At 41.2% G+C, this 15572-nt stretch overlaps 1 protein-coding gene across 1 annotated transcript in view; it reads left to right on the forward strand.

The window, feature by feature from the left end:
- Positions 1–10902, forward strand: part of NOL10 (nucleolar protein 10) — a 91111-nt gene extending 80209 nt beyond the window's left edge. The window contains exons 20-21 of the mRNA XM_084624567.1: positions 3136–3238; positions 9455–10902. Of these exons, the coding sequence (XP_084480693.1) occupies positions 3136–3238; positions 9455–9571 (220 nt within the window). The 3' untranslated portion in view covers positions 9572–10902. The remainder of the gene's footprint in view (positions 1–3135; positions 3239–9454) is intronic.
- The last annotated feature ends 4670 nt before the right edge of the window (positions 10903–15572 follow it).

The raw sequence follows: 15572 nt of genomic DNA on the forward strand, positions 1-15572 counted from the left end.
GAGTAGTCTCTAATGACATTTACGTAGCGAGCAGACTGAGCTCAGAACCAGTACTCCATCCTCATTCTACTTTGACTTGTCAGCCATGTTTGACACTGTTGACCATGTTCTTCTTGAAATTCTTCTTTGGTTCCATGACACACTCTCCTGCTTCACATCCTACCGCTCATCACTCCTTCAGAGGATTCTCCTTATCCCCACTCCAACTTTTTGTGGGGATTTCACAGGACTCTGTCTGTGGTCCCCTTCTCTTCTCCCTCTACACCTTATCTCTGGGTACTTTATTTGCAAACAAATTCAGATACCATCTCTGTGCTGACAGCTTCACAGATCTATCTATCTACTCCAGGCATGTCTCCTGTCCAAATTAAAATCTTGGCCAGTCTTTCTGACATCTCCTCATAGATGTCCAGCCATTAGCTCAATTTCAACATGGCTAAAAGAGCTCTTAATTTTCCCCTTTCCTTTCCCTCCAAAACTAATCAAAGCAAAACAACCAGAACCCTCCCTGCTACTGCCTTTATTGGTCACACTGGACAACACGAACATCCTGCCTGTCGCTCAGACCCACAACCTGGGTGTCATCTTCAATTCAGCCTGCGCGTGAAGACATAGACCTCTCTCTATGTCCAAATCTTTCAGACTCTTTCTGTGTTATATCTCTTAAGATACAACCTTTCATATCCGTCTCCTATAGCTAAGACTCTCGTCCAGACTATCATCATATCATGTCTTGATTACAGTGACATCCTTTTCTCTGGTCTTGACAAATGCAGTTGTGCCCTGCTCATATCCATTGAGAATGCTGCTGCAAAGACCATTTTCCTACCACAGTGCTTTGACCATGTCTTCCAATCTCTCTGCAGCAAATATAAGTTGCTTGTCTTCACTTTCAAGCCCTTCCCAATCTGTTGCAACCCTATCTTTCATTCTCTGTCAACATGTCAGCCTCCATGTGTCTTCTCACATGTTGCACCTCCTTAAAACTCCTCTGCTCTGATGCCTGCAAAAACTCCACAACTATTAAGCCGCTGGTGTGCTGAGATCAGCCTATTATGCTGACCATTGTTTCCTTGTGCTCCCCTGTCTGTCTGTATCCATCTGTTGACTCCTGTCTTACACTTTGTTTCTGCCCCAAAGAGCTTACGATCTGTCATCTTTTTCTGTCTTTGTACAAAGCCTAGCAGGAGTCCTTGGCTGGGACTCCTACGTGCTATGGTAATACAAATAATAAATAATAATTGAACAGCACTCTTAGTGTACCCGTTGGGCCATGTTTTTGGAGGAGATAAAAAGTATGTTTCCTTCCCCTTCGCTATGTATGGAGTAGTTGTATGTCACAACATAGATGTTTAAGCAATATTTTTGTGAGTGCATACCACACAGATACATATATGCACCACCTTATTTATAGAATAAAGCTATTATCCTATAGCATTTTCCTACCATCTCCCGCACATTAATTTTCCTCTGACTGAAGCACCATCCAAGCAGTCATGCTAAAGAATTGCTGGGTAGTAGCCACATTTCTCTCATTCACTTTCAAAGGGGAGAAAAGTGAACTTCAGTTTAAAGTAGAAATCCCGCTACACTGTCAGTGACTGATCTCCTGCCATAGTTAGCTCTGAGGCTTAGCTTGTCTTCTCAAATAGCACAGATGGAACAAGTTTTTACAAGTTCTCACTGAAAAATATACTGGAGAAAAACCAGAGTCAAAATAGCTAGTCATGGGGGGAAAGCAATTCTTGACAGTAATTTTGTATAGTTCATATGAAAAAGCCTTTCATATACATAAATTATTTTTTAACCAACATCCTGCAAACTCCCCTGGCTCCATACTGAGGGCCCAGTCTTTCAGCCATTTGTCTGTCTGTTTTTTCCCTTCATAAAAGTAATCTGTGAAATATATACATCAGTACCTTGCTGATAATTTGCACAAAAAAGGCAGTCTCTCTCCCCATCTCAACAAAGATCTAATAGTGAGATTGTGGATTTCTAAGACTTCATTACATTTATGAATGAATGAAGTATACTTCATTTATAATGAATGCTATTTAAAAGTAAACTACAATTGTCAGACTAAATGATGTATATTGCATAATAAAGTTTAATCTTCCTTATTGATTGGTCATTTGGGCCCTGTCCTATTTGCAGTTAGTATTACAGTACTGTACTACATAGGGCCCCAATCATGGATCAAGGCCGCATTGTGCTAGGGACTGTGCAAACACATAACAGACACAGTCCCTCTCCCAAAGAGTTTAGACTCTGTTTCAGTGGGAGAAGGGGTCTGTCCACATAGAGCTCCTTATGGAATCAGGGTCTGTCTTGCTAATTCAGAAAAATTCAGTCATTCACAAAGGTCTTCCATTCATTAGTGCAGAATCATGAGGTTTGACTCTATTTTTAAATTTTTAAATCTAAACCTATGATAGGTATAGAATATTTTCTCCTGATATAGAAGTAGGATGAAACTTTTAGAATCACTTACATTGAGCTCCCATACCGCCAGTGTTATTTTAATCAGCTCAGGTAGCTGCTACAAATAAGGGAGTCAGAAATGCCTATTATAATGGGGGGAAAAATCAAAATAAATGTTCGTAGAAGTAGAAGGTAGAAAGTATTTTTGGCTTTAGAAACTAAGGTTGCTAAGCAAAATGGGTGCATTTTGCTTTAAAATGCCTGTCTTACATTTTATTTAAGATCAATACACTAGAATATCTACTGCAACTGAATTACTTGGCACCTGCAGATATTCCATAGAAAACTGTTGTCATAGCACATGTTGGTTCAGTGGGAATGGCATGGACTAATTGGGTCTGGTTTGTGTCTGAACTAAGGCCTGAATTTAAAAATTAAAAAAATCTGTCAGAAGTTGAAAAACGGCTGTACAATGAGCAATGCTTGAAGGGAATAACTGAAACTTGCTTTTCATATGTGTTGGCTGCATGTATGTTGCTTAATAATGGGGTGCAGAATGACAGAAGTACAACCCAATTGCAATTTTTTTGCATGTTATAGGATTTGACTGTTTTGTAGAGTTTGTGATTTCTTCTGTTTGCTATTGTAAAGACTGATGATACAATGTGATGTGACAAGAATAGAAACAGGCTTTTCTTTAATTGTTCTCTGCAGAAAAACTCTTGGAGATCGTTTGAAGCTTGAAGAAAAGCTTGGCACACTCAGTGTATCTGATACCACAGTAGGCAGCAAACAGATGACATTCAAATTAAAAAAGGTGAGTTAAAAAATATCTTCTGTAAATAAGATAATGCACAGGATGATAAATTTGTCATCTGAAAAAACAGGGAGCCCAAATCCATCCAAAACAGATGTGCTTCTTGATTTCTTCATAAATTGACTGCACCTTTACTTTTTTGCACACCTGTGTGTGTGTGTGGGCAGCCCCACCAGACTCATATCGTGGTGGGAAACACTAGTTCCCTCTCTTAGTAGATCATCTGTAGCTATATCATCCAATGCTAGCACCTTGTCAATTCTCACAGTATTGTGTTTGATCAGTACTTGATTCATAGGCAAAAAATACCCAGGATGCTGAAAGAAGTGGTGATGATGTCCTGTAGGTGAGAGTCTTCCCCCTGAGTCATTAGTGATGGGAGTGTCTCATATTGATAAAACAGAACTTCCGACGACTTTGATCACTGAAGTTCCATGGCACTATTGACAAGAATAAGAAATGTAGTTCCAATGTACTTGCCAAATTACAATTTGAGTGAGTAACTGCATTCTTCCCACCTAACTTTGCCAAGCAATTTCAACTGGATGGTGTTTTCGTAATTTCTTTCCGGAAACAGTTGTGTAGTTTCTAAAAAGCTGTTTCACCCTCCAGGTGATTGCATTTGGGGGGATGGGGAGGAGGCAAGGAGGAGGGAAATTGATTGCGTATGTGTTTACATATTCTGTAAACCACTTTGGGATCTCTGGGTGGAAAAGTGATGCACATGTAAAACATGGTCGGAGATGGTGAAAGATAAAGATTCATATTAGTTGATTCTTCAGCTGGTGAAATCTGTTTCAGTTAAAACTGGTCTTCCTCTGGGCAAGTTGTTCATCATCATCCATTTGTGTTCAGCACCTGTCAATTAACTCTCATCATGGAAGTAAAACTACAATAGTGTGGTCAGAATGTCTGAAGTAGTTATTAGAATGTGCCACTTTGGATAATTGGGACACAAAAGGTTAAGTAAACCAAAGTCACTGGAATTTCTTATTGTACTTCCTATCACCAATTTTTCACACGCGTTTCTCATCAACATTTCTCTGTATCCACTTTGGAATTTAAAATGTGTGGACTTTGGAATAAGTCACAGATTCCAGTGAAGCTCTGGAAAGGATCACCATTTCAGGAGCATTACCAGCAGGTGTAACTCCTTACAGCTAATTAAATGAGCGTTGCAGGGCTTCCCATGTATACCCGCTTTATATTAGAAAATGATGAGACAGAATGCTTCCTACAATTGATGATGGGGAACAAAAGAAAGATCAGCTTCCATAAAGATTTTTGGGGGAGGGGAAGATTTGGGAATAGTTGGAAATGCCATTCTGGATTTGATCCCAGCAGAATCAGTATATTACTTTGTTACAATTCTGTTGCAAGTGACTCCATTTAAAAGTTCTTCAGTGTGGGTGCTTTATTGAATATAGAAATGTACACAATTTATAATGGTAAGAAGGCCTAGTTAAAAGTAAATATGACACATAGTTCAGTGAATGTGGGCCCCCAGTGTCCTCTCTGTGAAGTGGGGAGAAGAGAGATGAAGAAAAGTAAAATGGGATGGAAAATCCCCCCTTCCCTGAGCCAATCCCACTGTAGTCCATGGGAGCAGAAAAAAAGTAGGGCTGGAAAGGAGCCATGTCATATGATATGATCTTTTCAAAAGATGAAGAGAATGCAGTTGGCAAGCCTAGAGGGAGTTTAACACTGCTAGGACCATCATTAACTCCTGCCTTTCATTGTCCCATCTCCAAGGTTTAGACACCGATATCATGCCCTTTTGGAAGAGGGCATAAAATTAATACATAGCCTTCATAAGAACAGCTGTACTGGGTCAGACCAATGGTCCATGTGGCCCAGTATCCTGTCTTCCAACAGTGGCCAATGCCACATGCTTCAGAGGTAATGAAGAGAACAGGGAACTATTGAGTGATCATCCCCTTGTCCACTTTCAGGTTCTGGCAATTAAAGGCTTAGGACACCCAGAGCAACTATCTTGACTAATAGCCATTGATGGACCTATCCTCCATGAACTTCGTTAATTCTTTTTTGAACCCATTTATACTTTTGGCCTGCACAACACCCGTTGGCAATGAGTTCGACAGGTTGACTGTGCATTGCGTGAATTAGTACTTCCCTTTGTTTTTTGTTTTTGTTTTGTTTTGTTTTTCAATCTGCTGCCTATTAATTTTATTGGTTGACCCTTGGTCCTTATGTTATGTGATGGGGTAAATAACACTTCCTTATTCACTTTCTCCACATCATTCATGATTTTATAACCTCTATCATAGCCCCACTTAGGTCATCTCTTTTCCAAGCTGAACACTCCCAATCCTTTTAATCACTCCTCAGATGGAAGTTGTTCTGTCCCTCTAATAATTTTTGTTGCCCTTCTCTGTGCCTTTTCCAATTCTAATATATCTTTTTTGAGATGTGGCAACCAGAACTGCATGCAGTATTCAAGGTGTGGGCATACCATGGATTTATTGAATGTCATGATATTTTCTGTCTTCTTATCTATCCTCCATGGGTTTGTATTTTTAGTTCTTGTGGATCAATGTAGTTTGGAGGTTGAACAGGTTTTGGTACCTGAGTGGCTCTGTGGTATCTGCTTCCCTCCAAATCCCAACTTCCCCCCCAAAGGAATTGATCATTGTTAACGTTACAAAGTTTATCTCCTGGTATTTCCTAGATGGTCTGTCTTTTTCCATTGTTTTTACTGAGGGGTCCACAATATTGTCCAGTGCCTTTCAATTCCAATTGTTTGCAGTGCTGTTGTAGCTGTGTTGTCCCAGGATATTGGAGAGAGAGGGGAGACACACAGTAGTTGAGATAATATCTTTTACTGAATCAACTTACACAGGGTTTTCTTCAGCGCTGGCCTTCTAATGTCCTTCATAACAAGTGACATTTGACTTAATCAGTAAAGTAGCATTTCTAATGTGCTGGATAAAGATGTGAAAGGGACTGTGTGGAAGCAAAGTCTGGTCATCAAAAGAGAAAAGCATGATTCAAGTCAGTTCCATATTAACAAGCTAATGCTTAAATCAATGCAACTTTATTTTCTAAAGAGTACTTTAGAATGCATTCTGGACAATGGTAGGAAACCCCTTTTTATGCTATCACATAGCAAGTTTGATATCTGCTTATAGGGTAAGAACAGCGGATAAATTTAAAAGTCCAAAAAGCAATAACTTTTGGCAGTATAGTAAGTGTTGCAAAGAAATACTGTGTGGAGATTTAAGGTACTTAGGAGAGTTTCTTGAACCAAGAAATGTATTAACAAGGGTTTTATGGGGTATTCAGATGCTCTCCAGGAAAAAATATTTAAAATGCAAGAACAGTCATTGCAAGTTATTTAAAAACAATTATAATTTGTTTTAGGAGAGCTAGCACATGTTATAAAGACGTCTATTAAATTAGTCAAAATGGAGGTAGCTGAACAGTTAAAGCGAGGGGAATCTCAGGGTATGTTGACACTGCAGTTAAAAAGCAGTGGCTGGCCCATGCCAGTTGACTTGGGCTCAGTTTAAGGGGCTGTTTAATTGCAGTGTGGATGTTTGGGCTCAGGCTGTTGCCCAAGCTCTGGGACCCTCCCACCTCGCAGGGTCCTCGAGCCCGGCTCCCGCCAAAGCCCGAATGTCTACACTGCAATTAAACAGCCCCTTAGCCTGATCCCCGTAGCCCGAATCAGCTGCCATGAGCCAGCCACTGGTTTTTAATTGCAGTGTAGACATACCCTTAGTAACTTTTTTTTTTTTTTTTTAAAGGAAAATCTTTTTGGATTAAATTGATCAGTTAATAATACTCATCCCATGCTTTGTGTGCCTTTCAGCAATCAAATTGTATTACTTTTTTTTGCTTGTTAGCGTAAAATGTTGCTAATGTACCAAAATGCTGAGTGGTATAGTAAGTAAGTTCTTGATACACTCATAAAAATATCTATGAAACTAAAGATACATAACTGGAAGGAATAAACTTCTGAATTAACTGGTTCACATACATTCAAAAAAGTGCTAAAAAGCAAAATGGCATGTATTGATTTAATGAATATAGAAACTAGTTCTTTCTGCATCTCCAATAATTGGCTCTTCGCTGTAGCAGACAAAGGTCTACTGGCTAGAAGCCAAATCTAGACAAATTCAGACTAGAAATAGGGCACACATATTTAACCATTGGAACCACTTACCAAGGGTCATGGTGGATTCTCTGTCACTGGCAATTTTAAAATCAATATTAGATCTTTTTCTAAAAGATATGCTCCAGTTCAAAACAGGAATTATTTCGGGTAAAGCCTCTGGCCTGTGTTATAAAGGAGGTCAGACTAAATGATCACAGTGTGGTCCCTGCTGACGTTATCTATGAGTCTGAGTATGACACAGATTGATTAATACAATAATATTAATACAGTGGTTAGTATAGTGTCCCTCCTGTATTGCATTGCATTCCTGACAGAATCTGAATAAAAATAATTCCAGCTGTTATTTATGGTTTGACAGATATAAATAATCTTATCGCATCTAAAGTATACTAGTCATTTTACAGCACACAGAAAAGATACTTCAGTGCTTTGAACAGCTTCCAGACAAAGGCCCTGATTTTGCAGTGTGAGCCCAGTGGGCAGATTCCTGCTCTCAGGTGGATCATGAGAGTCCACTCATATTAATCAGATTGCAGAAGCAGGGCATAAATATTCTGTATGCATAACTATTAGGTTTGCTTTGGTTTTATTTCCCTATTAATGTGATTTCTCTCCCCCCCCGCCGCCTTTTGTGTATTTCCATGACTTATTGGTGGTGATATGTATTTTGTGCTCTAAAGGGAAAACATTTCATTTAACACTGTGAATTCACACTCTAGTGAATTTCCAGGATTGCAGTTTATTGCTAAAATACAAAACAGGTGAGGTGGTGCTCGTGCCTCTGCCTCCTTCCAATGTGGGTGGAAGAGAAATTGTCACCACCGTATAACCCATCCCTGTTCTGGCTTGCGTGAGTCTTTGGGGCATGGGGTTATGCAGTGCTCCCCCACTGGCCCATGGAGAATGTGCATGCTGGCCTCTCTGCCCATTACCACATTTTCCAGTCAGTTCTTGGGCTGGCCCTACAAAAGTGCTGACTAGTGAAGCTCTACTATAGTTTCTTGTCTTATAAAGTAATACCTGAATTTCCTGAAGTTACAGATATGATTTGTAGAGAGGCAGTTTAATTTGCACTGGGTAACTACGTACCTGCTTTGTTCCTGTTTGTCCTGAAACGTACAGTGTGCTTTTAAGGTTTTGTTGAGCTAGTATTTGTAGTCAATGATAAATGAGAAGGAGGAATAACATTATCAACAAAGCACAGAAACATGCCATGTTGGTACAGAAATTTAATCAATTTTTTTGTAAAAACATGCCTAGTAATGTAATCAATAGCAGAGCTATTGTGTAACATGATACAAGTTTAAAAATACAAAACAAAACAAAACCCTTTGTTTCCTGGGAGTTTCTCTTATTGTCTTTTGAAATACTTGTGTGTAAAGTGTGTGATAGCCATCTTTAGCCAACAGAGGAACAAACTCTTCTGGGCTTGAACATGAGTAGGTGGAATAGAACACATGGAAGCCTGCAATGAACTGTAAACCGTGTGTCTCCATTCTGAAGTAGAGGTGACGTCAGGAAAGCACAAAGTAAAAATCTTATGTATGTTTGGAATGTAAATAATTTTGAGTTCAAACTAGAGAGGCAGAAGATTTGGAGAACAAAAGGACTGAAGATTTTTTTTTTAATCATTACATTAAACTGTGTGCCTCTAAAATACACTGCATTTTAAAGCTGCAGTGCTAGAACCTAAAGCATCGTGCTGAACAAACTGCTATAACATCACCTTAATGGTAATATTTTTACCATTAGAATTCTCTGCTGGAAACATAGCTTTTTATGCTCAAATAACATGATGGATGCATGTATAAGAACCTTAGTTTTACACAAATTCATGCAATGTAGATAAAATTAAAAACATCATTTCTATGGTACCTGAGTGCTTGACAGTTTAATGGGGAAAGTTTTTGTAAACTGTAAATATTACACATAAATTATCTTGTTCCTTTTCGTGTTTATGTCTAGAATTGTGCAGTTTTTACTACATGTAGCTCAGGAACTGCCCTGACTTTGTTAATGTTGTACCATTTTTGCGGGCCAGCTGGAATTCTAACTCGTCTGTTTTGTAAATATTCCAGTCAGGGCAGCAGAAGAAACAGCAGGAAGCTGAGAAGCAACATCATCAGGAGAGGAAAAATATCAGGCGTTCAGCAAGCCACCTCAAGAGTAAACGTGGTAGAAGAGGGCCATTTTAATTACGTTTTAAAGAAACTGGTTTACTTTCACTTGCTACCTGGAAGGTGGGACTTTACAGCGCAGACATACTCCTTTTTGTATCTAAAAGGTGGACACAAGAAAACTAGAACCTGTTAAACTGTATGCGAGCTAATGAGAAGTTCACAAAATGCTTGGAGTATTTGGAGAAGACACCATGAGGACAGTGTTACAAACTCAAAGTCTTGATTTTGACTTGTGCATGGAGCAGCAGTGACTGGTTATTGTGTAACCCTGGATGTGATTTATATGAAAGTCCTGTCTGTGCAAACAGGACGTTATCTGTCTCTTTAATTTGAGAAACAGCGATTTTTTTTTTATAGCATCATGAAATGTTCACTGTTTAAATGTGGATTGAAAAGTTTTAGGCTGCTAAGACCTGAGATCAAGGGTTAAGTCATTTTTCCCTATAATAGCTGACATTATAAACACACAAAATAGGAATCACCATAGCTTTGGGTATTGCTGTTGTCCTGATAGCAGATTAAATCAAACACAACCCTGAGCATTGGCTTTGGTATGTACTGGTAAGTAAGGCCATAATTCAGCAAAGTAGTTAAGTGCCTAAATGTCTGTAAGTTGAAGTCAATGAGACTAGTCGCATGTGTAAAGTTAGGCACATGATTAGTACCTCGATGAATCAAGGCTTAAATTAGGAAGTGACCAGTATGTTCAGTGCTGTGTGAACATGGGGCCTGATCATGCAAACCCTTCATTTATGCAAGCAGTCCTCACCCACATGAATTAGTACCATTAACTTCAAATGTTGCAGGATTGGAATCATGTCAAGGAACATACTGTAAATGGGATGTCTATCAAATGCTTTAAAGAGAACTTAGTTGTAACTTTAAATCCTACACTTTTCAACGGGGGTGAAATTAATTTCAGTGCAGAGAGGGCAAATACAAGGCTCTAGGCAATGGAATGAATTCTGCCTTAAGTGTTTTGAATCTTAAAATAATTTATTCATCATTTAAAAAAAATCTGATACCTCTTTGGCTAGTCCAAATAAATTGTGAACTTTCTGGATAGAGCCAGTTTTCAAAATCTCCTTAATTCAAAGCACTGAGCAGTGATCTTCAAACTTGGGACAATGAGATCATCTAGCCTGATTTCTAAATAACACAGACTATATAACTTCATCCAGTGACCCCTGTATTGATCCCAGTAATGTGTGTATGACTAAAGGATATAATCAAGAAAAACATCCAGTCTTGATTTGAAGATATCAAGAGATGAAGAAACCATAATTTCCCATTTTAGTTTTTTCCAGTGGTTAATCACCCTCCATTAAAAAGTTATGCTTTGTTTCTAATTTAAATTTTATCTTTAACTTCCAACTCTTGGTTCTTTATATGCTTTTTTTTTTTTTTTTTTGGGTGGGGGGGGAGTGCAAGATTAAGTACCAGGTATTTTATGTCAAGTTGCCTTTCAGTCTTCTTTTTGATTGAGGTCCTTCAGTGTCTCTGTGACAGAGTGTATTGGGTCCAGAGGCCCTCGGCTGGAGGCCTCAGGGTCCTACCACACCCTGTCCCAGAAAGGAGCAGTAGAGAAGTCTTCCAGTCTGCCTAAAGGGGCTGTGGGGGATGCAGCTAATTGGAGAGAGGCTGCAGGTAAGCAGCCAATCAGGGCCCACCAAGGCCATATATAAAAGAAGTTGGCGTACAAGAGACAGTCAGTTGCTGCCTGCCTGGAGCTGGAGGCATGAGGACTGTGTTCCTGGCTGATTGCAGGAACGACAGGACCACAAACAGTTCAGTTGCTGGCAAGATCTGGGGGAGCAAGAGGGAGCTCCTGGCTGGCAGCTGGGACTGAGTAAAAGACTTCAGCCTTATGGAGTTACTTTCACCTGGTGGCATACACACCTGGTTTCCCACTGGCAGCTTGGAATAATCGCCCAGGTCTCCAGCGGTGATTTAAAGGACCTGAGGCAGCGGCAGCCGGAGCCTCGGGCTCTTTTAAATCGCTGGCCCCGGAGCAGCTGCTCCCTTTGCCCCACGATTGGCGGCCGGGGGGAAAGGGGGAGGCAAAAGGGGCAACGATGTTAAAGCGTTGCCGCGGCAGTGCTTTAACTATAGGGTTATTATGCCTATTAAGTAAGTCTTCGGATTTCAAGAACTGTTCCGTCCTCCAAAATGTGCAGTTCCTGAAATGACAGGAGTAGGCTTCTGTAGGCTACCAGCCTCCCCACAACTCCAGTTGCAGAGCCTGGGGGGGGAGTTGTGATTTTTAACTTATGATTCTCTCAGCACTTCTTTCACTGTGATTAAACCAGCTGTGCCTAAGGAGTTTGTGCCCTCTGCCAATATATTGAAGTTCAGTTTTCAAAAAGTAACATTTTCTGCCCTTGATATTCCAAAACGATTTTTTTCTGTGCTCTGGCACTGGGCTATTTGAGACAACCCTCTATGTCTTGTCCTATTCCAAGCCCTTCGCCCTCTACAAGCTATAATACCGCCAAAGCTTCCCCACACTGCAGAAGCCTGGCTCCCCATAGCTTCTTGCACTGTTACAAGAGGAAGCATTTGTGTACTTACATTGACATTCTGGCCCAGGCCAACAGGCAGGTTGAGTACCAAAGGCAAAGCAACTTGCAGCAAGAGGAGAGATATGGTGAGAGGCTGGCTTGGCAGCTTGAGCATAGGGTAGCAGAACAGGAGCAGACATTTGTTTGCAGTTCCTGGAACAGGAATGGCAGTGAAGGGAGGATGATAGAGTGCACGAGAGAGAACTGTGAGCAGCTGCTGTCTCTAATAGTCATAAGACATACCCCTCTGCAGTAACCTGGCCTGCATTCCAAGAACAGCTTGGACAATTGCATAGCTGGGTGGGCCATGCAGTTGGGCCATATGAACAGTGGGATGCATGCAGTCCTCAGTGCTGAACCCCTCCCTTGTGGATGCCTCCCCCCTTGCTCCAGCCTCAAGTGTGTGGCAAAAGTGGAAGGAATGGAAAGGAGAATGGGAGGACGGGACATTCAGTAGTAATGAGGGGCGGTGTCTTGTACATCATTCCACTGATTGTACTTGTTTATGCACTTTGTGCTTGGTTACTTTAAAGCTTTTTGTGTTGCTGGTGTAATGGCAGCTGGCTTGCCAGGCAGTGGTTTAATAGTGTACTTGTCCAATATATGTGGGAAAAAATTATAAAGAAATTTTATTGCCCTCATTGCAACACATCAGCTAATGTGTTTTTCAAGTAATAAAGGTCAACACATGATCAGGGACAATTTGGGGGCTGTATGCAAAATCCATGTCTCAGCACAGTTATATACATAAATCCATATGGTTTCTCTTCTGCCCCCCCATTTCATAAGCAGTAATGTCATTCAGAAATACAGTGCAATGCAATCAACACCCCACCCAGACAAACAATCAATGCCTCCCTCTTCCATTGGGCCATGCAAACATCCCTGATTTCTGTTGCTGGACTGCATCCAGCCGCAGCTGCGGTAGGTGCACTTTCTGGCTCAGTACTAGTTCAGCTGTCCCTCGCTGTCATAGGTCCATTCAGCTTCACAAAGACTGTGCAGAGCACAGCAAGCTACAGTAATGCAGACAGCATTGATGACACTGAAATCCCATTGGCAATGTCTACAGACCTGTTTGGATTCCAATGTGCAAAACACACATTCCACCACCATTCCACACCCCCTGAGAGAGTAATTAAATCATCTTTTGTCAGGGCCTCTGAGATCAGGGTATGGTTTCATAAGCCGTGACAGAAGGAGGTCTGGGGGGCTGCCTCCCAGAGTAACAGTGGGGACAGTAACTCTGTTTATGACAATGTCATGTGGATGGAATAGTGTCCCAGCTTGTCCATGAACGTAGTCGCCGAAACGTCAGAAAACTTTGGCAGCATGAACTTTCCAGAGCAGCCAACACTGGCATTCATAAATCAGCTTCTGTGGCCCACCAGAGCCAGCATAACTATGGAGTTAGTACCCTTTGCAGTTTATGTACTCATGCTCCTTGAGGAGGACAAACTATGGGCACAGGAATCCCATCAATGGACATGGCGCAGCAAAGCCAGCAATTACTTCAGGCATGTCTTTTATGCCTACCACTTTGGGGTAAGCCACATGACTGGTTACCTCAGAAACCCTCTGCCACCATTTTCCTGCAGTCAACTTCCCAACACCAAACTGGTTAGTAACGGACCTGTAGCAGTTTGGGTAGCCACATTCTAGGTGGTTATAGCAACCTACTTGTGGACCAGCATGGCTGCCCTTATGCGCATCTTTATACTGGGCAAGCTATTCACGGTGCTTCAGAACCTTTCTTCATGCAAATGTTTTGGACCTATTGCTTGTCATCCCATCCAGTCTGTGCTTGTGACCCTGCCCCAGAAACACTGGCTGCATATGGGGCAGTGGCTATACTGAGTGTCATAAGCAGCATCAGCCAGTCTGAGTCTTCCATGACTGTCACCTTCCTTCTTCATCATTAAATCTGTCAAGTGCCTTTGGTGGGTCAGGAAACACCACTGAGCTTCCCACCAGTGTCTCATGGAAGCTCTGTTTACTTGCTGAAACAGGAGAAAAAGCCAAAGTTAGAAAAGTTCTTGAAATAGCAAGTCCCCCATGTTGCTGAATCTGGGAGCACTCAGACCAAAATGGTGACTTGGCAGGATGTTGACAGCCTGTTCAAACTTCCTGTAACATGCGGGGTGGACAGTCTAATTTTTCAGCACTGCACCACGAACGAAGGGGTAGAGCAGCCACATTTTGGGAGTTTGGGATACAGTTGGCTGGACATGGCAGTGTAGATGCCAGAGCCCTCGGTTCAGGCCTGGGTTAAAAAATTCTTAAGTCTTCCTTAAGTCAACCTTAAGCTAGGGTTGGCAATCAGTGTGCTTAAGCCCTGGCTTCTCAAACGTGGATCCGCTGACTCAAATCCCACTAACCCTGGGATTACATTGCAGTGTGGACATACCTATGGGGACGAGCACTCACAGAAGAAATGGAGAGGTTACTTACCCGTACCTGGAGAGTCTTTGAGATGTGTGGTCCCTCTTTGCATTCCACTACCCACCCTCCTTCCCCTCTGCTTCAGATCATTATGATTTGTGGTAACAGCAGAACTGGAAAGACGTCAGCCTGAACTGCCTCTTATACCCTCAGTGCGGAGCATGAGGAGAGCAACTGTGCAGATGCGGACAAATGGACACTACTTGCTAGAAATCTCTGATCTCAAGCACATGCTGCACATGTGTACCCAGGTCTGGAATTCAGATAGGGACCACACATCTCAAAGAACCTCCAGTTGAAGGTAAGTAACCTCAATTTAAGAGGTAGAACTCATTGCCACAGGAAGTCATTGAGGCCAAGACTTTAACAAGAGTTAGACTGGATATGGATACAGATATCAAGAATATCCAGAGTTGCTATAATTAATAACGAATTTTGGAAGGGATATTAAACCTCATGCTTTAGGATTTAAACCAAACTCTGATTAGGCTGAGACCTCTGTGTGGGCAGATTATCCCACATCAGCTAACTGTGGGTTTCTTACACCTGCCTCTGCTGCATGTGATGCTTGCCAGTGTTGGGACAGGATACTGTCCAATGGACCTCTGCTCTGACCCAGTGTGGAAATTCCTAAGAGGTTTTTGACATTTATTGAAATTGCTTTGGGCATCTTAGAGAAATTAATGATTCTAAATGATCTGTGAGGAGTGACCAGATAGTATGGCCTTTTAGAAACCAACTGCTCAGTATGTACTTGGAGTTAGCAATACTGCTCAAGTTTCAAAACTGACTGTAGAAAAAAGGCATACTTAGTAGCTCCACTGACTTCAGGGGCACTATTTGTGGCATTAAATTACTATCCCACTTGGATAAAGTTCAGAATCTGTCTCTTAATGATTAAAGTTTAATACCCTTCCCAAAATACTTATGAAGATATTTTAATAAATCAAGAAACATGTTGAGCTCCTATGACGCAAAATTCACTCTGAAATCTAAAAACAACCATGGACTTA

This window comes from Lepidochelys olivacea, assembly GCF_965140295.1.
Source record: "Lepidochelys olivacea isolate rLepOli2 genome assembly, chromosome: 3".
Classification (NCBI taxonomy): domain Eukaryota; kingdom Metazoa; phylum Chordata; order Testudines; family Cheloniidae; genus Lepidochelys; species Lepidochelys olivacea.